This window comes from Sander vitreus, chromosome 19 (genome assembly GCF_031162955.1).
Source record: "Sander vitreus isolate 19-12246 chromosome 19, sanVit1, whole genome shotgun sequence".
In the NCBI taxonomy this organism is placed as follows: domain Eukaryota; kingdom Metazoa; phylum Chordata; class Actinopteri; order Perciformes; family Percidae; genus Sander; species Sander vitreus.
In genome coordinates, this window is record NC_135873.1 from 1,479,670 (window position 1) to 1,504,010 (window position 24,341).

Sequence of the window (24,341 nt, forward strand, 5' to 3'; positions counted from 1 at the left end):
GGATCTGATGGTGAGACTCTTTTGCCAATAGTATGGTAGTATGGTTTCAGATTCACCAAAGCATTTTAAACTCACATTTGAACTCTCTGAACTGTACACTGATGCCACAACAACAATCGTCACAATAAGAGACGAGAACTGATGCTGCTTCTCGGCCGTTAACCCTGCTGCTAGTGACACATTCTTGGTCATTTTCTAAAAATGAGATCAAGAATATTTGTAGCACAGACAAAGTACTGAGTCATCTTTACATATTGAGGCAAAAATATGCTTGAAGATGATAAATGACGTAAACTTGTACCAAAGTCACAAATTCTTAAGAATCTAAAGACATGTCAGCAGAGCATTGACAGATATCAGTCTGTGTGTGTGTGTGTGTGTGTGTGTGTGTGTGTGTGTGTGTGTGTGTGTGTGTGTGTGTGTGTTTGTTTGAGCTGTAAGTCTCTGATGGCAATGCATGCCACAAATCTAAACTTCTAATACTTTGACAAGGGAGAGACAACAAGTGCACACCATTAACTCAGACAAAGGAGAAATTCCAAAAAATACTGTCCTTTCTTTCCTCCTCTCCTCTCTTTCTGGCCGGCTGCCATGTGTTTCTACTCCGCTAGGCGGCAGCATTGAGCCGCTGTCAGAGAATGAGTGTGAGACGCTGAAAAGAAGAGAATGGAAAAGCAAGAGAGAGGGAGAGAGAAAGACCTGATGTTCCTCAGGGAAATGCCCCAAAGGGGCAGAAACCCCTCTGGGACGTGTTCCTTATTCTGTGTTGAATTAGGGATAAGGGAAGAAAAGAGAGAGAGAAAGGAGGAAAGGTGTGAAGAGGGATGACAAGGAAGGAAAAAAGGATACGAGGGGGCTGAGGTGATGTGAAAGTGACAAAAAGAGGCACAAAAGTGCAGATTAAAACAAAGAAAAGGAGGGAAAACAACAGCAGGTTGAATAATGAATGAAAGAGAAAGAAGGAGTGTAAACTAAGAAAGAAATTGACTTAATAATGAAACAATGACCTTTTGCAGGTGTGTGTGGGTGCTGCAGCTGGGGTCAGGATCTCCACGCTGCATCTCTGTTACGTAACATTCCCTATCACAGGCAGAGGACCTAATTGAAGCCAGTCATTTTCTTTGGAACGGTGCAGAGAACAGCCCAGACTTTCCTGAGCGGCAGCGTCGGATTGATCCGATTGTTTTCTAAAGAATTACGAAGGAGAAGCCGAGGAGAGGACATGTAGGGACTTGTAGCCCGGGGACGGCAGCTGGAGTTGAACCTGTGACCTTCCAGTTACCTGACGCTGGAGTCAGTCAGTTCAGCTTGCAGGTCACCAGAGTTTCATTTTTGAGTAGACATGAGGAATGAGGCGTGATGAACGCATTGATGAGGGAGCATCAACAGGGGAGTTATACTTATAGAGAAAGAATGGCTAAGCTGATAAAACATAAAAATATACAGAGGCTGCAATGTAAAGATGAGCAGAGAAGGAGATATTTGGGCGGAAAGAAAAGAAAAAAGTCTCTCTGCTGACAAGTGAGGTGTCAGAAAAAGAATCTAAAGTAATCAAAACTAAGAAAGAAAGAAAGAAAGAAAGAATTTTCACTCCTACAAGCTGATTTTAGCCATTTGGCACAAAATCATTTTGGAACCACATTATGCCATTTCCGGTGCGAGGTCCGGGGTTCGTTTCCCACGATGCACCAGGAACGAGCACGGGAGAAAACACGAAGATATAGAACTGGAGACGCAGTGTATGGTCTACAAATACGCGCCGACGTCCGTGCGTAAAGACACGTCTTGGATCCTTGGCAAGTTTGGAACGATCATTTTACAGCGGTAGCTTACTTCTTTTTCTAAATCTACTATAATGGGATTTGTTATTGATTTTAATTGCGTCGAATGCCTTAACTAGCCGGTAACCGTGAGGTCACATCAGTCCTGATGTGTGCGCAGCGCTGTGTCAGCCTGCAGGTGATTAGTTCAAGAGTGCGCACGTCCTGCACGGAGACAGAAGTCATAAAAGCAACTGCAAGCCCGGTTTCTCTCCCTCTCGCTGTCTCTCCCTCTCTCTCTCTCTCTCTCTCTCTCTCTCTCTCTCTCTCTCTCTCTCGTCTCTATTTTTCTCGCATTGGCGCTCTGCCAGCTCCAGCACGCTCCAAGCCTCCTCTCCTCTTGCGCCGCTTGCCCTCACTTTACACCACCCCTCCTTCTGAGAGGAGAGAGGAGGAAGAGGAGGGAGGGGAGGGGAAAAGGGAGGAGGAGGAGGAGGAGGAGGAGGAGGAGAGAGGGGGGTCCTCCAGGAGCTAAAAGAGGTGGAGCAGAGGGGAGGGATGGAGGGAGGAAGGGGAGAGGAGGAGGGGAAAGGGAGGGGAGTCTCTCTCCCTCTCTAGCCGACTCTGGAGTGGGGTGGGGTTGGAGGGGGGCGACGGGAGCCCTTGGCCGCCTATTCGCCTTCCAGTTGCCTCCGCACTATATAAACACTCATTGGTGCCTCTGGCTTGACGCACACACACTCTTTTACGCACGCACGCATCCACACACACACACACACACACACACACACACACACACACACACACACACACACACACACACACACACACACACACACACACTGAGGGTGACTTGTATAGGCAGCCAGCAGAGAGAGAGAGAGAGTGTGAGAGAGAGAGAGAGAGAGAGAGAGAGAGAGAGAGAGAGAGAGAGAGAGAGAGAGAGGAGCGCTCTTAGAAACAGAAAGGTACACAGAGAAGAGAGTGGACGACAGAAGCTTAAGAGAAGCAGAAAGAGGACGGTGGCTCCTAAGCATCTCCTGCGCACCTTTTCATTGCTGCACGCTCACGGATCATAAAAGTCTACACTTTACTTTATCTTCCTCGAGTTTGTTCCAGAGAGAGATTACAACTTTTATAAAAGAGGCTTTTTGTTCAATTTTCTTTTTGAGTTGAGAGAGACGCGATTCCTGGAAGACTTTTCGTTCATCCCCCCCCCCCCCCCCCCCCTAAACCAAGTCTTTCCATCCCTTCGAGAAGTTTTAAAAAGTAAAGCCCTTGTTAGTTCCAGGGCTCGGCTTCACTTTTTCCACGTGTCCCACGGTGTCACAGCTTCTGACATAAACGTGTCACCTTGAGATATTTTTGCCTGCCTTCAAATTTCAGACTTTTAAAAACAACAACTTCATTTTAAGTCACTGACCCACAAACGAGACCAAAGATGAGATTTCAAACATCAGGACAGTCCCCAGTCTTGAGTGATTGTTGTTCTAAATGCTTAAATCACTAAAACAAAGTGAGTTTTAATGGTTTTATTTTTTCACTTTACAAGCTGAGTAGTGATACTGAAGATACGGGGGGAGCTCCGCTCACCTGTAGCATCTCCTCCGCTCCGCAGAAACTTTGACTTGCACTTTTTTTACGCACAGAAACGCCACTTGTGACTATTTCAAGACAGAGATCCACACTATCTAAAAGAAAGATTCGCACTCCACACAGTTCATTCATTCTGACAACACAACCGCCTCGGCTTTGGAGTGCGTAAAGGAGCATTGCGTTTTTTTTTACGCAGAACGAACTTGAAAATCAAACGTTTGAAATTACCCGGGGGATCCAGATTTACAATTTTTTTTTGTCACGAATACAAAGTGTAAAGCAACTTCCGCTGTCCAGAGCCCCAGAGAGACCACCGGGCTCTCCATCACCATGCTGTTCGACACTTTCGACCTCATCTCGGCTCTGGCCACTCTGGCCGCCTGCCTGGTGTCCATGGTCCTGCTCCTCGCCGTCTCCCAGCAGCTGTGGCAGCTCAGATGGACGGCCACGCGGGATAAAAACTGCAAGCTGCCCATGCCCAAAGGATCCATGGGCTTCCCCTTCATCGGCGAGACCTGCCACTGGCTCCTGCAGGTAAGCGCGCCCTCGGGGCGAGGAGGGGGGCTTGGCGGAGCGCGACACGGTGTCTGGGTCAGCGCTGGCCCCGGTGTCTGCGTGTGGGACTTTATCCGTGTATGATGAAATCAGTCTAACCCATTTGCTTTTTCGATAATTTAAGACTTTCCAGACTTTTATTTAGCATTTTGCACTCTGAGTTCATTCATCACACTTTTACTCGTTTTCACTGGTGCGCTGCTTTGACGGATCTCTCAACTTACTGACGAGTTCATCTGCGACGGGACAGTAAGATCATCTTGAAATCGACTAGTAGACAGCCCTTTAACCACCAATCTTTCAAATTTCACAGATTTTGCCATATGCGTTACTTGCGCTCCAGTTGCTGATGCTCACAAAACAAACAAATGCACCAATACAAACAACTAGGAAAAGGCGGATTTGTGCATTTCTCCCATCAGATTACAACTTTCATCAATTCGGCTCAACATCCCATGAAACATTTTATTATATCATAACATTACGTCTCATCTCAGCCCGGGTAATATGTATCATGCTGTGAAATATGAGTATCTATATACATTCCAGCTGGTTCATCCTCCTCATCCTGCGCGCCTGATGCACAGAGCGACTCTAGTCCGCACGCTGCCGCCGGCAGCCACACACACACACACACACACACACACACACACACACACACACACACACACACACACACGACCATCAAAGACTTTCACTTCACTTTTGATTAGTTTATAGCCCTTTAATCTCTCTCCCACTCCACTGTGGCTCCATCAGGCTATCAGATCAGTTTTATTATCTCAGACGGGACATGTTGGGTCAGCCAACCGCGGCGCGACTTTTCCCTGCGCGGAGAGTTCGAGCTGCAGTCAGGCGGATAGACTATCGATCATATCTGATATGCTGGCAATAAGTGGCGGCGGGTGTGTCTGTGCAGGAGTCAAATATAGAGCACAATATAACGTCTAGCTATTTACTTGAGATTTCAAAATAAAGTTGAATGTTTGATATGCCAAAAATGATAAGAACGTGATGATTCGGGGACTTTTGTACAGAGAGAGAGAGAGAGAGAGAGAGAGAGAGAGAGAGAGAGAGAGTGTGTAGTTATGTGGGTTAAAGAGTAAAGGGTTAAGGTGAGGGTAAAGTGCACACATCGCACCAACTCTTCTCTTTTCCTCCTCCTCTCTCTCTCTCTCTCTCCTCCCCGCTGGTGAATCCAGACGCAGCAGCTCCGCTCCCTGCATCCAAAAAAAAAAGTTCCCAGCACGCTGCGTGTTTCAGAATTCACTCAGTAACCGAGATTCCCCCTCTTACAAGTTGACTGACAGACGGTGTGTGGTTTCAGAAAAGGGAGAATCCTGTACTGTGTATGTATGTGTTGATGTGAGTATGTAAACTCTCAGTGAGAGGATATGGATTATTTGCTGGTGAGACGCTTCACTTTTTTTGCTTCCAAACTTGAGGCATTGATCTTCTGCAGAGCATAGACAGCATATTTGCTCCTAATCAATCAGGAAAAATACCCACAATCCTTTGAATGCTGGAATGTGTCTGAATCTGTGTTTATACGTTTATGTTTAGAGGGAAAGAAAGAGAAATGTGGACATAAAAGGTGAGTTCATCAGCTGAGAGAAGAAAGCTCGCGCTTGTAGTTTGACCCCACCGGGCTGCGCGCGAGCCTCGCTGCTAAGCAGCCGTTGTCAGCGCGAACTGATGGCTCCCAGGAGCACGCCGACAGAAAGGGTTGGGGGGTTGGGTGGGTGGGGGGAGAAGAACACATAAAAACGGGAGAGAGAGAGTGCAGGGGGGGACTTAAAAAAGAAAAGCAAAGGGGGAAGAGAGAAAATAAAGCTAAGTGGGGGCTCGGCGAGCGGAGGCACGTTGGCCGTGTGCGGGGCTTGAACTCGCGGTGCTCCTCTCCGTTACATCTGACACCGAGCGAGACGCGTTCCCGGAATGCAACCGAGGACCACGGCCAAGTTTATGGGAGGGGGGGGTTAGGCATGTCAGTCAGAGAGAGGAATGAAAGGCTGAGTGTGTCTATACTTATGAGGACCAAATGTCTCTCTACAAGCAGAGCAAAATCTGGAAAAATCTACAAAGTGAGGCGAGCTTTTGGTCGTCCTTTGACCTAATCTTAAAAGTGAAGGTTAAGAAGTCAATGTAGTCAATGAAATGCCTCATAAATACTGTTAAAACTGTATGTATGAGAGGGACCGAGATGCTGGGCTGCAGCCTTATCCTCCTCCTCCTCTGGCGCTGTGGGAAAGTGAGACAGACAGAGATGGAGATCTGACGGGACCCTCTGGCCCAGATGCTGTTTTATGTCTGAGCTACCAGTCTGCTGCTTGATTGCTCGCGGAGATGACATGTCAAACGTGCTCAGAGAGGAGTCGTCTCTTTGCGACAATCGGGGGGGGGGGGGAGTGCTCCGAATGTGCCAAGAACTGAACAGCATTTGATGAAAATGATTAAGAGTGTCAGAAGAAAAGAACAGAGCTGCATACAGTGCATTTGATTTATTTCACTTCACAGTTTAGAGGCTATACATCGCAGTGAGGCGTTCCCTAGGCTGTACTAACTTGCAAGATCAATATGTTGAACTTGTTGGCAAACAGTTTCTCATTTACACATCCAGCAGTGAAAGAATTAACATTTGGAGTCATGTCGTCCAACATTTACTCTCTTTTAGCTCTGTTTGGGTCTCCACCAACTCATGAGGGAAATATCTGTCTCTTTTTGCTGCTAAACGCTTCACTACTGTGTCTGTCTGGGTTTTTACAGCCTCTTTTAGCCCACAATCGCATTGGTTTTGCTTTTTCACGCGGCATTTAGTCTTTCCTGACGTATATTGCGACGTAGTACAAAGATCGGCAAAGTCGTCGTATGGGAGGCGGTTGAGGTAGATGGGTGATTCATACAAACGCAGGACTTTTGATCAGGAGACTGCTTTCCTTGTCCAGTGTGATACCAAAAGTCAACGTTAACTCATTTACGTTGACTAATTAACTTACGTACATAAGTTAATTTACGTCACAAACATACTTATTTTAACCCAAACCACAAGCTTTTTCTAAACATAACCACAGGTTACACCACGTTTAGGAATCAGAACTTAGCGTTAAATGACATGAAATAGCGTGAAAAGCTTAAAATGCGTAGACAGCACGCACAAAATCACCTCTAAAAGTGACATGTTATTTATATGCCTTCCCATTAGATCATGTTGGCTTTTTGGTTGAAAACACGCCTTCTGCGGCCAACAAACAACACATTGATAGCGGTGAGAGTGTTTGTGATTGAGTGACATGTTGTAGTATGTACATCGGCATATCAACTTTTTCTGGATATAAATGTATTGGCAACAAACCATACGTTTTTCTTGCATCTTGAATATGTTCCAACTTGAATTATCTTCTTTACTTCCATTCTCTTTTATTCTTTTACTCCTGCTCCTCTTTTCTCTTAACGTCTCTTCCAGGTTTCCCACAAAAACTCTCTTAATGTGTGTATATAATATACATAACAGTATATTTTTAACTCGACCTACCAGGAGCCCATTTTTGTGACGGATCCATTTTGCAGTTAGAAATAGTTTTACGGTCACTCTGCCAGAAACCTGTCTGCTCTCATTAGGAGCTGAAGCTTTCGAAGGGACGGTGCCAGCAGGAGCGTTACTACTGAGCAGACACAGACACACACACACACACACACACACACACACACACACACACACACACACACACACGACTCACCAGTATGCTTTCCATACAGGTGCACACGCGTATAAACACAAAGCAAGGACGAGTCATACAAATACATGAATCCATACAGTTCTTTATCTATGAACATGCTTTCACTACACGTAAAAACATTTTTACAAAGTATACCAAACGGAAAGTGACAGCACTGTTCTTCAGAGAAATACTATAAAACGTGTGTTTTTGAGTCATAACAGCGTGCTAATTAGTTTTTTCAGTTTTGCTTGTTTTTTGACAGGTTGAATTGTTATGTGTAAAAGCTTACAACTACTTTTTTGTTGCTCTAGTCCACAGATTTTGTAGTCTAAAGTATTAAAAAAACAAACAAAAAACTCCTGTATTCCATGTGGCACTCTAGGGTCGAGATAAGCATCAAGATCTGTCCGATTTGAAAAATAAAACTCCCCGATCTTGAAACGTCTTCACAAAGACAAAGGTCAGGCTGAACAAAGTGGTTTCTAAACAGCAACATGCAAACCGTATGTCAAACACACAATTCTCTAAATAACGTATTTTAGGACTTCAATTATTTGTATTGAAGTAAAGCAGTTACCTTCTGCTGCCACTTGGGGTCACCAAAGTGCAAAATTCCCAGACGTGGTTTTGAATTAATTGATGGATTAGATGCAAAAACTAAAACTTTTGGATTATGTCAATGTTACTAATACAATGATCTAGGATTTATGGGTAATGAAGTTCTTCAAACTTAGCACAGCACGAGTTTCCTTGATATCGACACAGACTGATGCTGTTCTCAATCGACGAGGGAAACCTATAGCCTATTCTGGCAAAAACACACACACACACACACACACACACACACACACACACACACACACACACACACACACACACACACACACACACACTGGACTGAATCTGGGTCAGACCAGAAGAAATGAACACATTGTGTATGTGCGATTTCAGTTCGTGAATGAGCATTCACACAATCGATTTTTATGCAGAAGTTACTATCTGTGATTGTTTCATCTCACACACACACACACACACACACACACACACACACACACACACACACACACACACACACACACACACACACACACACGTTGTCCTTCTGTCTGCCAGCCTGTTTTCTTGTCTCTGTCTTTTTTTTGCAGTGATGAAGTGTAAATGACGGTGGGCAGAGTAATAACAGTCTGCAGACCAAACACTCTCTCATCTTTCACAGTGATGACAGCTCTCCTCCCCCCCCCCCCCTCTCTCTCTCTCTCTCTCTCTCTCTCTCTCTCTCTCTCTCTCTCCCCTTCTTCACCACCTGTTCTGCTGCCTCCTGCTCTCTCTTATAGCACTTTTACAAACCAAATTCCTTGATATTTCACAGGCAGTAAAGGAATCAACACAAGGTAACGACTTCTTTCTAAGGATGAATGTGTCCTTTAATCTCCATCTGCCCCTTGTGACACACTCATGGTGCCTTCAAGTGCAGTCGTCCTTATGAGAATAGTTAATTTGAACAACAAACGCGTGGTTTTCAGCACTTTGCTAGTGGAAAGTTTCTGACAGTTTCAACGTTTGACGTACAGATTAACGTTTTTAATAATTCGTTTCGGGTTGTTTTCTCTGCATTTGAACACTTTATTATTTAAAACTACAAAAGATATTAATCTTTTTGTTTTTTTTAAAAGTCGTCGGCACTCACAAATAAGTACATAATACTTTTAATTTGTTTGTGAGTGCTGACAACTTTATTTCTCAGGACTTAAACCACTTAAATGCTAACAATTTGGGGTATTCGGCTTTCCATATCCATAATACAATGTCACAAGTTGCATTTGAACGCAGCTGTCATTCCCGTCGTGCTGAAGAAACACACGGCCAAGATGCACTTGGTTTAGGTTTATAAGTTAAACCTGTCACTGCAAAATATGCGTGCATGCATGTTGTAGCATTCGCCTCCACCATTTTGAATACAGAAACCTGACATTGTCAAACCAAAACACTGTTATTGTCCTCAAACATTTGCGAAAGCTGGGAAAACATCTTACACCAAAATAAAAATTAAAAAAAGTCCACGTAGTTATTGTTCTGATTTCTATTGTTAACCAGTTTATATGTCACGATCAAGCGTCAATTTAAGCATTTTGAAAAATCAAATGTTTGATTTAATGTGGACAGCTTTGAGGGAAAGATTTAAATCCTAAAACCCTCTGCTCCGTTTCTCACAGACTCTCCATGATCTTAAAAAAAAACACTCATCACGACCAAACCTCGTTCTAAAGTCCATCGTTATATTCTGCCGCGTGACAGCTGATCACCTCGTAGCCTTTTCTGGTTTACAGCACATGTGTGGTCTTTTGTTTTTTAGGTGGATTGTTCCTTTAACCAGCTCAGACAGAGCGGGGATTGTAAGGCTTGGTGGCTTCATCTATATAGTAATGTTCCATTACTGCGGTCCAGCCCGCTGTGTGCTGCATAGCTGCGGTTACACAGTCCTGAGGCAGGCACACACACACACACACACACACACACACACACACACACACACACACACACACACACACACACACACACACGGTTGATGGAAATACTATGAGTACATGAGCACACAGTCACATAACATCCAGCATGTATAGAGCATGTAGCTGGAGCATGCACACTAGACACACACACACACACACACACACACACACACACACACACACACACACACACACACACACACACACACACACACACACACACACACACACAGGAGTGTGTTAGCTCAGACAGCTCATATTGCAATGGCAAATAATTGACTCATTCTCTCTTTTCCTTTTTTCTCTTTGTTTGTTTCTTTCTTTCTACAAAAGTGGCAGGAAACTGGCAAATGTGTGTTTGTTGCAGGACAGATACATAGTTCATTGAGCGGGCACAAGGGGATGTGTGTGTGTGTGTGTGTGTGTGTGTGTGTGTGTGATATAACAGTGTTAACATTCAAGGCAGGACCCTTGAACCACTGAGGACTCGATCTTCTCACACCCCTCTAACCTTTTTCTTAAGCTTCTCTCCATCTTTTCTGCCTGCTGTTCTTATTGCTTTGCGCCTTTGTTATGTCATTTATTGACGGACAATCGGCACGTTTCTGTTATTCTCGTTTGTAAAAGTCGCTGGTAAAGTTTTGTATTTAAGTTTGCCCATTGCGTTTCGCGTTATTATTTTATCTGTCCACCATAGCTATCTCTCCCGTTTTTCTCGCGTCTCTTTTTTCCCCCGACCTCCTTTCTTTTCTCTACTGTCTCATCCACCCATTTTACAGCCGCCCCTTCGCATCCCTCCATGTTTACTTTCTCATCTTCCTCAAAATGATGCGCGCTTTTGTCGCTGCATCTTTATCGCAAAAAGGATTGAGCGCCAACAAGAGTACCTTAATCAATCAACTTTTATTTGGTAAAAGCATCATCCCCATCTCGGTTTTTATCTTTCTCCCTCCTCTTCCTCTCCATCCATCCATCCATCCATCCATCCTCCTCTTGTTCAGATTAGCAGGAGGTGCTGGCAGCGCTCTGCCTTGCCCCTTCTTTCACCCCGAGAACACACTGCTCCCTCCTCCAAACACTCTTGTCCCGGGCCGAGTATAGAGCACAATGTTAAGCTCTCTTTCTCAATGAGTGTGTGTACGTGTGTATATGTGTGTGCAAAAACTGAGAATAAGGCTGAAATGATTCATTCTTTAAATTATAATATGAAATCCTATGAAAAAAAACCCAAAACAACAACAACGTGTTACAACACTTTACGAGTTCCCTACGCTGTTTGTGCGACCACTGAAGAAGAAAATCTCAAACACATGCTTTCATTTTTTCAGAAAGTAATTTCAGTAATTTCCTAAAACAGCTGGGCACTCTAGGAAACAGGCGTTATTAGTGCATTTGTTGGGGACTATTTTCAGCGGCGGATAAATACATGTTTGTTACTGTGGTGTTTCCAGCAGCACGACGGATCATTTATGTGATTTTAATAGTTTTTGGACAACAATGGAGCTCCATGGCATAATCAAGATATATATATAAAATATATACTGTATGAGGCTTTGGATACACACTTGATAGTCGGATCAAGTTGTTGTTGGTGAGGAGATTTGTTCATAATAAGAAAAATATAACTATACATGCATTTGTTGAGTTCCACACTGTGTGTCTAGTGTTCGCTTGTAGTTGAGGTGTGTGTGTGTGTGTGTGTGTGTGTGTGTGTGTGTGTGTGTGTGTGTGTCTCGGTATTAGCTGGGGTCCCAGGGTGAGTGCTTAGAGAGTTTTAAACAACCATAATCTCCCTTCCTATAATGTCCCCGGGTCAGGGGCCAACCCTCTCTCTCTCTCTCTCTCTCTCTCTCTCTCTCTCTCTCTCTCTCTCTATTCTCCTTGCTTTTTGGCTGAACTAACCGAAGCCCTCCTTCGTTAATCCGTCCTTTTCGAAACGAGCATCTCTCCGCCTCCTCTGCCACGCTCTGCGCTCGCTTTCACTCGCTCGGTTTTTGGCGCTGACCTCTTAAACACTTTCTCTTCCCTCTCCTCCTCCACTTCCTCTCTTTCCTCCCCTTCTTTCCTTTCCTCTCATCCTACTTTCTTATTTCTTCTCTCTCTGTCTCTCTGATGCGGTGGCGTGACCGCAAAGGGACGGGGATCATTGTTAAGTCGAGGACCTATCGCACCATTCAAACACACATTATTCAAGCGCGCGCACACACACACACACACACACACACACACACACACACACACACACACACACACACACACACACACACACAGGTTCCTTGGTATCTCTGGCACTGGCTGAATGATTGACAGCTGAAAAGAAAGAAGGAATTCCCTCACAGCCTTTGACCTCATTTCCTCTCTCTCTTGTCCTTCTCTGCTGCTTTTTCTCTTTTTGTGTTTTAAGCTTTATTTTAGTTGCAGTCCTCAAAATGAACGATTTTGTTTTAAATGAAATTTGTTTCCGCACCGCCCTTTTCGCTCCAAAAAAAGTCAAGCCGTATGGGCAAGACTGTGGCTCCTCTGAATTTTCTGTCAATGGCTTTTCAATGCTGTCACCTTGTTGCTATGACTCCTGTCAACAAACAGGTTGTCATTTCCCTGTTACGGTAATGTTTGACTCGCCTGTTCCTTCGCGGCCTTCGCACCAGGCTGACGAAGATCGACAGATGCGTCATCTCACGATGTTTCGTCGTTTCGTACCTTCAGCACCTGCAATAAAAGGGAAATAACCACTTAGTACTCGGCATGTTTCCCCTGTAAGTACATTTCAATTTACACATTTATCTCACTGCAACTTTTTTTCGGCAGAAGAGTTTCTGCAATATTTTTAAATGGGTTACTCTTGACTCACAGATAAACTGCTTAAATCCAGAAAATATCATTATACAACAAGCATCATGCACTTGTGACATACTTAGAACATCTCCATCGTACAATACTTTACGTTGATTTGGCAGAAAGCAACTTACATTAAGTATGTGCGTAAAAAAACCATGTTGAAGATATTGTAATTGTAAGTGCACTCCTCGAATATTTACTGTACGTATGCAACGAAAGACTGTCGACTGACAGACGACAACATGTTTGACATAAACATAATTTATTGGCTGCAAAAAATCTTCTCTTTCAAAATGCTTTCATCCTCATATTGTCCCCTTTTTCATGCAAACTATCAGTAGGACACATCTGAGAAGTGAATGACTCTTTTTTTCCTACTTTGTTGCTGTCAGTCATTTCCTGCTTCTGTTTTCCCATCAGCCTCTTTTTCTCCCTATGCTCCGTCTAAGCGTCGCCCTAAAATTTCTGTTGTGTAACGGCTCCAAATGTACCCTTTCTCTCCCACTCCAGACACTCTCGCTGTCACCCCAGCTAGCCGGTGTGAGTGAGTGTGTGTGTGTGTGTGTGTGTGTGTGGGTGGGTGCTGGTTGAGCCGCGGCGTTGATCTGAGTAAACATAATTAGCTGTGTTTTTTTGTCTTGCCCTAATAAAAGAGTCATTTGTTGGACATTTCCACTGCGCTACAAAGAGGACATTTATAAGCCCGGGCCCTGGTTGCCCCCAGGCCAACCCCAACAGAACAGACGGGGGTATTTTTAGCACGGCCGGCGCGCTAGCTAGCTCTGCTCGGACAGTGTGTGTGTGTGTGTGTGTGTGTGTGTGTGTGTGAGAGGAGTGTTTGTAGAGAGAGAGAGAGAGAGAGAGAGAGAGAGAGAGAAAAAGAACAAGAGAGACTGAGATTTTATGAGATTTTCTGTGATCGTGGTGGCATTTGTCAGAAACCTTTGAGTGTACGTGAGTCTGCGAATGTGAAATGAAAGGGGTTGTGTGTGTGTGTGTGTGTGTGTGTGTGTGTGCGCGCACGCGTTTGGATGGCGTGTGTGGAAAATCCTAACTGAAAACCTCTCTCGCTCCTTTATTGAGGTTCTTGTAAAAAATCTGATAAATCTCTGTTCAAAAAATATAAAAGGGAGTCTGTAGCTGACATCGCTGGTTACCAGAACAGCCGTGTCCAGACTGTAGACAGACAGACACAGACACACACACACACACACACACACACACACACACACACACACACACACACACACACACACACACACAGCTGAAGCACTATATTTCAGGGATATTCCCTCACTTTGTTATTAAACACTTTTTCTGACCTTATGGGTGTGTGTATAACCTTTAACCCTGAAACCACCTTGATTTTATCCTTCTTCTGGCCTTATAATATAACCTCAACTCTGATCCTAAATCTTAACCTGCAGCTCTGTGCAGTATTCTATACCTAATGATGCCTCGGGGTCCTGTTTTAAGCTGCATTTGCTGATCTTAACCTACTGTACTGGCGCCGGTTTTATTTTATACCTCAAAGTGAAGGGGGAGTCTTTGTCGAGCGAGACGGACAGAAAGTGGTTGACAAAACAGACCATTTTTCGAAGTCTGAGTTATCTTTGCGCATTTGCTTCGTGTGCTTGCCGGTTGCGACAAAGAAGACGTTGTCATTGTATGCAGTTACGAAAAAAAAACAGAATACTAAGGAGTGAGGAAGTAGGAAAACGTTGTCGTGTGTTGAAAGTGAGAGATTCGGTGGTGACAGTAAGGGGCATCGTGGAGCCTTGGTACCTCTGATTTAAATATGGCACGGAGTTTTAATTGCACGTCTACCCCTTAGTGGCTCTTTCATCAGAGTAAACTTTCTAAAAAAAACATACATGCAAGTTAATAGAGAACGTAGCAGCTGTTGGGTTTTAAAATGTATTATATTTAAGATGTGAAACTACACAAACACACAACTTGGTTGAGTTGCTCATTGGCAAACTGCGTGAAGTTAATATAACTTTACTCTGATGAAACGTTAAGACACTTAAGTTATTTTTAACAAAGGAGAATTTTAATGTCATGTCATTAACCTAACGATTTTTGAAATGGAATTGAATAGCGTTATGTAAAGTTTCACAAATCGTAGAAAAAAAATAGACCACGGTGACTTCTTTTGTTGTGTTTTTTATTATCATGCCGTTAGAGTAGACAAAATCAGCATTTTGATTGGCTGTTGCAAAAAAATGTTTCATTGGGCATCTAATTTGCAATCATCTTTGCAGTAAATTGCAGCGATGAAAAGAAGTAAAAATGAAATGGATTAACGCTGGCTTTAGATTCACAGTAAGTACTGCATCTTAAGGGAATAACACCAGCAGCATTTACAAACAACGAGCATTCAAATTCATGTGACGCTGCAGTTTAATAAAAAGGAAAAGCAAAAACCGTGTGAGTGCGCCCTAAGCGATCTGATTTCTGGCTTTGTTCAGAGACTATTCACATTAACAACGAGTGACTGCTGGAAACATACACATGCATACATCATGTTTTGTGCCTTCACAGCCAGCTTGAACTTCTCTTAGTTGCTAGGTAACACATCCACATGAAAAAAAAAGAAGCTTTAAAACGTTATGCCTTCCATCATTGAGAGAAACCTCTTCATGGTTTTCAGCTCACATCAGAGTTTGTTGCCTGTGACTCTCGGTGGTAAAATCAGCCGTAATGTTGTGGTAGCAATTTTGGTTTCTGTTTTTTTTTTATTTTTTTGTGAAACTAAACGTGTGTTTACAGTGGAGGCTCCTTCGCTTCACTGAAGTTTGGAGGGAAAGTGTGTTTCAGCCTGTGCAATCAGTGTGAAGCTGTGACGCCTGCATCTCAGCAGCGACGTCTACGACTCAGTGTGCATGTGAGTTTGCGTGCTGTGGTCCCGTGTGCGGTTTTGTACGTGTTCTCCTGCAAGAGAAGTGTGGCGTCATTACATCACAACTTTTCCATGCTTGCTCTGTGTGTTTTGCCAGTATGAGGAGGAGGGAGAGGCGGAGGGGGTACACTTCACACCTTTTACGCTAAATGTCATCCAGACCACACCCCTGGCGCACACACTAACACGCACGCACACACAGATTATTTTGGTGTAACTTTTTTGTTTCAACGCACAATTATTTTCTGGAACCAAGACAGCATAAAACTATCAATATCCAGCCAAAATGTGTGTGTGTGTGTGTGTGTGTGTGTGTGTGTGTGTGAAACAAAAATGGAAAGAAATGGAAAGAGAAAATGTACAAAGAGATACACACACATAATGCACGTATAATGCAGGCATAACTGCACACACACACATGCACACACACACACACACACACACACACACACACACACACACACACACACACACACACCAAAGAAAGTACACAATCATCCCAATCTGATGCTGTATCTTGGAGTGTGAAAGGGAGCCTTGTCTGGCTGCCTGAGGAACTCCCTTCGAATTGGAGTGTGTGTGTGTGTGTGTGTGTGTGTGTGTGTGTGTGTGTGTGTGTGTGTGTGTGTGTGTGTGTGAGAGCAGGCCTGCCAGGCAGACATACTAAACCACTCTACATCCATGTGGCAGCAAAATGTAGCTTGGAAAACAACCCCACTCTTACACGCACACACACCCTGAGGGCTCCGGAGGCCAGCCGACAACCTGGTGTATGTGCTAATGTGTGTGTGTGTGTGTGTCTGAGTGTGTGTCTGAGTGTGTGTATGTGTTTGTGTCCACAGTAAAAAGAGGAAGTGTACAGGAGCTGTGAAAATAGTTCGGGTCAACACTTTTTGCCCAGACAGATCGACAGCGACAGTAAAAGAAACCGAAATCGGCAAAAGGTGAAGGATAAAGGAGGAATTGTTTCTTTACAAATCTTAAAAGAAACTCTTAAAAGAAAAAATCATCATCAACATCAATCAACATTTAGGTGGCTTTTTCCAGTAACTAAGATGAAAATTGAAATCGTACGTCAGGAAGACATGTATCGTAGAAGCAGCTGAGACTGCCTTCTACAGCCACAGGAGCAGGACGTAGACCAGAATACAATGCAGCTGTAAGAAAAGATGCGTATTGAGGAAAACTTTAAAGAAAAACTCGAAAAACAAATCACCAAAATGCACGGTGTAGATAAAATAATGTCAACACCTCATGAAAAGGTCTTAACATCTGAAGTAGCTTAAGCGCCATGACAAACTACAGCTACAGAGGTGGGGTGTGTTGGGCTGGATGCTAATTAGCAGCATTTTTCATCTATAAAAGCAGTCTGGCAATCACAGTTTTCAAAGCAACATGAAACAGCTAACAGAGCTGCAAAGAGGCTGAAGCATCTGTGCTCAATTTGGGCTTTGGTTCACACAGAGAAACGTTAAGATGTGAGGTGCGTCGCAAGAAGGGGAGAGAGAGATGAGCTGCAACTGCCAGGAACGAAAGGAAACAGTAGGCGAGACTGCAGACACATTTTCAGAAAAAGGCAGTTGTGTGTCGCACGTATCCATTGGAACACGTGGAGCTGAAAAACTTTTCTGCGAAGAAATTAGTCTTTGCGTGAATAAATATGGGAAAATGTAAACCTAATACAGAAACAAAGTGAAAAGAATGTTGATTCTGCAAAACCCTGGCTTGCATTCAATGATGACATTTTCGATGTTCATTGCCAACAGCTTTAAAATTCTCACTTTCTACAACACCTGCGCGAGGCAACTGTGGTATAGTTAAGGTTGGGGAAAGACCATGGTTATGGACAAAGAAACTATGGTTAGGGCTAGGAAAGATCGTGCTTTATGGTCTGTAACAGGGAATGAAATGGTGTCCTGCACAACCTCCACACCCTTACTTTTCCACCTCACCATTTAAAACTTTAGTGCGTAACTTGTTGATATTAATTAACGTCCGTTACATTCAAGCCATTGCCGAATGAGTTGCTACAAAGCTAATTAAGACTATCAGCTCCACACAACTCTCTGTATTTCTCAGTAGGACTATGTTCAGAAGATTGTGGCGTCCGGTGACTTTTGCACGCGGAAACTCGAGTGAAGATAATGACCTCTGCTGAAGAGTCCATCATGTTTATTTTAATCCTCCGTGTCCTCCTTGGCTACTAGCAACTGCGTGGAGGGGGGAGGGGGCTGTGCACGATCACGGAAGGCTTGTATCATGTGGCCCGGCAGACAGTGTTGTTGTCATTACTTAGAATTCCTCATGGGGGTGACAGAAACTACACACTTTAAGGGACACATTACTTCCTGCGGTGGGACTTCATGTTGGCATTATACGTAAACTGTGACTGGAATCTAATAGAATAGGAGTCTGATATGGACGGAATTCATGGCGATATTGGGCTGAACACAGATATTGTAGAAATATACAGAATATAGCCAACACAGTCTCACTCCCAACTCATCACTTACATACACTTAGTCAGGATCCGTTGGGAGTCATATACCAACGTACAGGGTATGGTTAGGCTTAGTCAACAAAACTACTTGGTTAGGTTTCGTAAAAAACATTGTGGTTTGGGTTAACATAGATACGTTTGTTCCGTGACATTAGTCAGTACGTTACGTAACTTCAAATAAGTCAATGTTGACTTTTGGTTTCACACAGGACACGGCCTACTGGGTCAAAGTACTGGTTGTGTGATGATATCTGCCGACCTCTCTCTCTCTTTATAGCGATCATCTCTGGCGTCGGTGGCAGCCAGTAGCAGCTATCAATTACCTTGGAGGTCACAGGGAAAAAGATAAAAGTGATAAAGAAGAGAACGGATAACAGATGAACACATGCTGAATGTTCCAGCATTACATCTACACATTCTGCTCATATTTAGTCGATACTTTCATTCAGAGTGACTTACAGCAGCTGAGCAGGTAGTTAATGTTTGCGTTTCCTTCATTTTTTTAACAGTCCTTGGCGACTGAAGCAGTTTTTGTTTCAATTGTCTTAAATGTATGAAGGCTTCACTGCAGGACTCTGAGCCACAAATTACACCGTAAACCAGAATCACCGTGAGGATAAATTTGCAGCTTCATTCAGTGGAACGATGAAAAAGATGAAGCTATGTTTGCACACACACTACTGCTGTGAGAGGTGTGTCTCAAACAGGAAACAAACTACCTGCTAAAATTAGTCCCTGAAAGAACTCTGCATTCACACGCAAAAACTGCACATAGCTGAACACACACATCCAGGACTCATGAGCTCTCTCTCTCAAAGACACACAAACATACTGATGGTTTCTAGTAGTGTGAGGGTTACAGTAGCCCATCATGTCATTGCCCTTCAGAATAAAAGGCGAAAAAAAGAATGAGTGGTTGTCTTATCTACATCTGCTTAAAACTTTCGACGAAAATGCAGAAACAAGAGACACGTGGGACCAAACAGTTTTACAGCAACTCATAGTACTGCTTCTTTAACGTGTATGTTTACATATGTTACCCGTGTGTGTGTGTGTGTGTGCGCCTCACAGTCGTACATATCTCTTTCCCCATGAGTAAGCTGGGGTCAAACCAGTTAGTGTTGTCACGGCAATTTGCAGTTAGGCCTCTGCGTGTTAGTTTGCTTTGCACGTTTCTTCGTGCATTTTATGAATTCAGTACGTGTGTATTTGAACATGCATGTGTGTTTTTACTGTATCTGTGTGTGAATGATGCGTTTGTCTACGAATGCTGGTGTGTGTGTGTGTGTGTGTGTGTGTGTGTGTGTGTGTAACACAGTAAGCTCCCCTCTGGCTGATATATATTCTTTTCATTGAAACAACCCATTTACAGTTCTGGGGTCGGCTCCCTCTCGCTCTGCTGTGACCCGGACCGTTAAGAGGTCAGCGTCAAAGCTGAACCCAGGTCAGCTCGCTAACTGACTCCAGCTCTGGTCCTCTGGGGGTTTACTGACAGCTGGGCTACTCAAACTGCGGGGCAGGGGCCCGGAATGGGCTGTGCGGCTTCTTCTGGTGGGTCCCAGTGTAAAAAAGGGGCTTTTTTTCTGTATCCTCTGCAGCAAGAAAGTTTGAACTTTTAAAGCATTACAAGCCTTTTTTTTTTTTTTTTTAGCATCTTCTGCTAAACGCTCATTGCTGTGGTGTTTATGTGCTCCGATTCCTCAAGATCAGCTGTCAATTGTGACGTCCTCTTGCTTAGATTTTCTGTAGATTCAGGTTGAGTTTCTGTCTAGGAATGACAGCTATCACTGCTCATGCAAGTCACCCATTCGGTTCTACTTCTTCTGGTTATTCCAACTGAACTGGAAACAGTGTTTATGTTAGTATTAGATGCACATCAAAAGTGGAGGCAACATTTCAAGAGGTATTAGCTAAAAAGGATGAAAACATTGGTCCAATCCTTGTGGAACCACATTAAGATCTTTTTACATTCCATTCTCCTGGTCCTTCTGGACGACATATTTCATTTAGTGAGAACCCTTGACCCTAAACTATCCATTGGTTTATGTTAAAGCTGAACTCAGATCACATCCTAAAGGCATCTTGAATCAGTTTTCATCTAATTAACCTGGCTTCTTAAACATCTGCAGTCCGCTGCCTTCAGTCTATAAGTTTACTTTTGCTCTGGGAGCCGGGATGATAGAAACATCAGTAACTTTTTGCATGTGGGGACTCACCAGAAATGCTCTGTTTGGGCCCCAAACCACAGAGAGAAAAACTACTTTCTCAGAGCTTTTAGAGGTAAAGATCAAAGCTGGAGTGAAGGTTAGATCCTAAAGGCGGTTTTAAATTAATAGCAAGCGTAAAACATCACTCGTAAGAACTTTAAAGTTAAACTTTTAAGGTTTCGGTCAGTTTTCTGTCTGGTTTGTAAAATACCATCAGCGTTATTTGGCAACTAGAGGACGAGGAGAATGGCGATGACGTGATTGTTGCACTTTTGCAAAGCATCCTTAAAAAGTAAAGAAAGAGTAAGAAAGCTGTTGATTTGATATTCTATATCTTCAGCTTCTTGACAAAGTGTTTTTCAAAAAAAAATTCTGACATGTCCATTCTTATGCGCAAAGTCACAACTGAGCATAACAAAGTGGAGATCAAGGGAGAATGAAAAAACTAAAAGAAAACCTGAAGTAGGAGATGTGGGGGATCTCCATCAACCGAAGGGATAAGAAAAGCTCTTCTCTAATGTCAGCTAAACAGGGTGGAGTGTTTGGGGATTTCCTCTCACACCTTCTGCTCTACGTCTCTACTGGTACGGAAAATCCACCTTTCAGCAAAATTCACATAATTTCCTTGAAAGTCTCGCTCTGCCCAAGCATCCTTTACAACCGACCCAGACTTCAAAGTTTTAACCCTATATGAATATGCAGCATGAATTGCAGTAAACAGCATATCGAAATAATTCAAATCACATTAAACATTGGGTGTTGTAAAAAATGACGAGGCATTAGGTGATGATGCTTATATTAGTCCATATTTGAGTGTTTGATGAGCTAATAATCATTCCACACTCTTACAGTTATTATTTGTCTAATGGAAATGGTCAAACCCGGACGACAGATGTTTTTTCAATGTCTCTATTAATATTTCAATGAAACAGCGCACAAATGTGGTTAAGGTCTTCGCTTCTGCGTCCTTCTTATTGCAAGAATATCCGTCACTCACACGGTGAATTAGAAGACAGGAAAGGTACTTGAGACACTCTGTATAATTGGCGGTCTTGCGAACCTAAGACTTTGGTAAACTCATTTCGAGCACCAAAACAATTCGTCCACATGAGTGTAGGTATGTTTTCACAAGAGATTTGAAGAATTTCAAAAAGCGAACATCAACTTTTTTTAGCTTTAGAGCCAAACACTTTAGAGCCTCACTTTACAGAAAGCTGGGTTTGTTCTGAACATTGTGATATGAAACACATGGGTATGTCCATGTCTTTTGTGTTTTCGTTAAAATTCGTAGAACCCTATAATTGATCTTCACGTCTCCTCTCTGTCTAGGGTTCGGGCTTCCACGCATCGCGGAGGCAGAAGTACGGCAACGTGTTCAAGACCCACCTGCTGGGCCGCCCTCTGATCCGGGTGGTAGCAGAGAACGTCTTAAAGGAGTAACAGATGGGCGGCTGCTCAGTGTGATGAACTGGCCTCAGAGCACCGCCACGCTGCTGGGACCCAACTCACTGGCCAACAGCATCGGAGACATCCACCGCAAGAGGAGAAAGGTCAGGAAACACCCAAATACATGAATACACATGCACGCACATGTTGGAGATCGGTAATCCAAATTCAACCGCTTGTCCAAGTCGTGAGAGGCGGAAACAGGTAAAGTATGGGATTGCCAAGTAGGGCGAAGTATGGTGGGGGGTTCTGGCACCCGGGCCTGCTACGGGTTAGGATTAGGTTGGGGTTAAGGGTTAAGGGTTAGGATTAGGGTTAGGTTAGGGTAATTTGGATCCCAGTGACTTTCCCACGTGTCCAACGACTAAGCAGTTGAAAGAAGCCAAAGGCAATGCACGGGCCGGCGCATGTCAGTCAGGGTTACCCTGACTGCGCTAACCATGAAGGCCCATTTGGATCTACCCGGAAACATGCTGGCTAACGGGGCTCTGGTAAAGCCAGGTGGACCACTCATCCGCTTAGTGGAACAAAAAACGAAACGTTCATGAAAACCCTACAGCAAGGTTTGGAAGTGGAAGGTGTCTTCCACCCCCAGACAAGCATGACGCTGCATAATGAAAGCCGAAAAAAAAATTGTGCAGCTGACCCCCCTCCTTACAAACAAACATATCACAACAATTGATGCCTGGAACATCCGAACAATGGACCAAGCCGGTAAAGCCCCAAAGAGCAAAAAAGGTTAAGGGATGAACAAATATTTTAAAAAATATCTGTCTTGTTCCACTTTAAAAGGCAACAATACAATTCTCAGATTCAGTAGAGAAAAATCGTACATTTTCAACTTTCAACATGTTGGTAAATCCAGCAGCATTACTTATACTGTACCTGCAGCATGTGCAGCACTCCAGCATATGCAGCAGAGTTATATAGGTCATATCTAATAAATTATGAAACTGTTAAGAACATTTACTATAGGATCTGCAGGTTTAGACTTGTGGTAAAGAGCTTCTATATTGCATAGCAGATACCAGATATTGCATGTACTGGCATTGCAGCTCTATCTGTAACCATGTTGGAACCTAATATGATGTAGAGTTTAGACAGGTTAGACAGCATTTACAGTCAAAAGCACTGGCACTGCAGTCATCTGCTACACAATAAGGAAGGTAGGAAACACTCTTCCATACACGCACGCACGCGCGCACACACACACACACACACACACACACACACAAACGAAAGAGAGAGTATCAGTGTAAAGCTATCCCTCGTCCTCTCAGTCTTATCAGCAGCATTCTGGCTACTGAAGCGTGAGAACGACCCCTCCATCACTCCGTCCTCTCCTCAACTCATCTAAATGGAGAGAGAGAGAGAGAGAGAGAGAGAGAGAGAGAGAGAGAGAGAGAGACAGAGAAAGAGAGAGAGAGAGCTTCACCCATCCACCCTCCATTAACTGTTTCTTTCCTTTTGTTTCTCATCTTGTCTGCTTAATTTGACTCTTGTATATCTCTTTCTCTTTTCTTTAGACTTTCTTTTTCACTTTCTGTCTCTCTTTGTCTCCTCCCTTTCTCTTTCTCTCTTTTCCGTGCCAGGACCATTTCAGGTAATCAGCCACTTACCTCTCCCTCCTATTATCCCGTTATCCCTGGGGCACATACCTTCCCTCTCACACTCTCTCTCTCTCTCTCTCTCTCTCTCTCTCCGTGAGATAAACGCACACACACAAAGGAAAATAACGGAAGAAGAAGAAGCAGAGTCTGCTGTGTTTTCCTGTAAATCAGCCTATAGTTTTCTCTCTCTGGATCCTGGGGATCTGGGCGGGGAGGAAGGAGAGAGATTTTTTTTTGTTGTTGTTGTAGGGGTTTGGAGGCGGGTTCAGGTTTCGTTACCGCGGTGCCCGGGGACAGTGAGGGGTCGGCTGGGTCTAATCTGGGCTCTGATCCCCTCTCCTCTCCCTGGAGACCCACGCACTAACCTCATGTAATGACCCCTGATTAGGAAGGCTGCCTCCAACACAGCACAAAGAGGGGCTTTCTGTGGGGGCTCGACACACACACACACACACACACACACACACACACACACACACACACACACACACACACACACACACACGTATAACAGGACACGAAAGCATATGTGCACACACACCTGAACATTCCCCCTGATCTGAACCCAAACAGAGATGGATACAAGGGTCCGTAATGTTTATGCTTCTAGTCGAAAGGTTTGAGCCCTGTGTTGCTAAGTAACCACACTGTTGAAGTGCCTTTGAGCAAGACAAGCAATCTCATACCTGATGCCTTTCTGC

At 43.8% G+C, this 24,341-nt stretch overlaps 1 protein-coding gene across 1 annotated transcript in view; it reads left to right on the forward strand.

Annotated features, from left to right (window-relative positions):
- The first annotated feature begins 2,479 nt into the window (after positions 1–2,479).
- Positions 2,480–24,341, forward strand: part of cyp26b1 (cytochrome P450, family 26, subfamily b, polypeptide 1) — a 35,945-nt gene continuing 14,083 nt past the window's right edge. The window contains 3 exon segments of the mRNA XM_078276145.1: positions 2,480–3,890; positions 21,914–22,016; positions 22,019–22,134. Coding sequence (XP_078132271.1) covers positions 3,687–3,890; positions 21,914–22,016; positions 22,019–22,134 — 423 coding nt within the window. The 5' untranslated portion in view covers positions 2,480–3,686.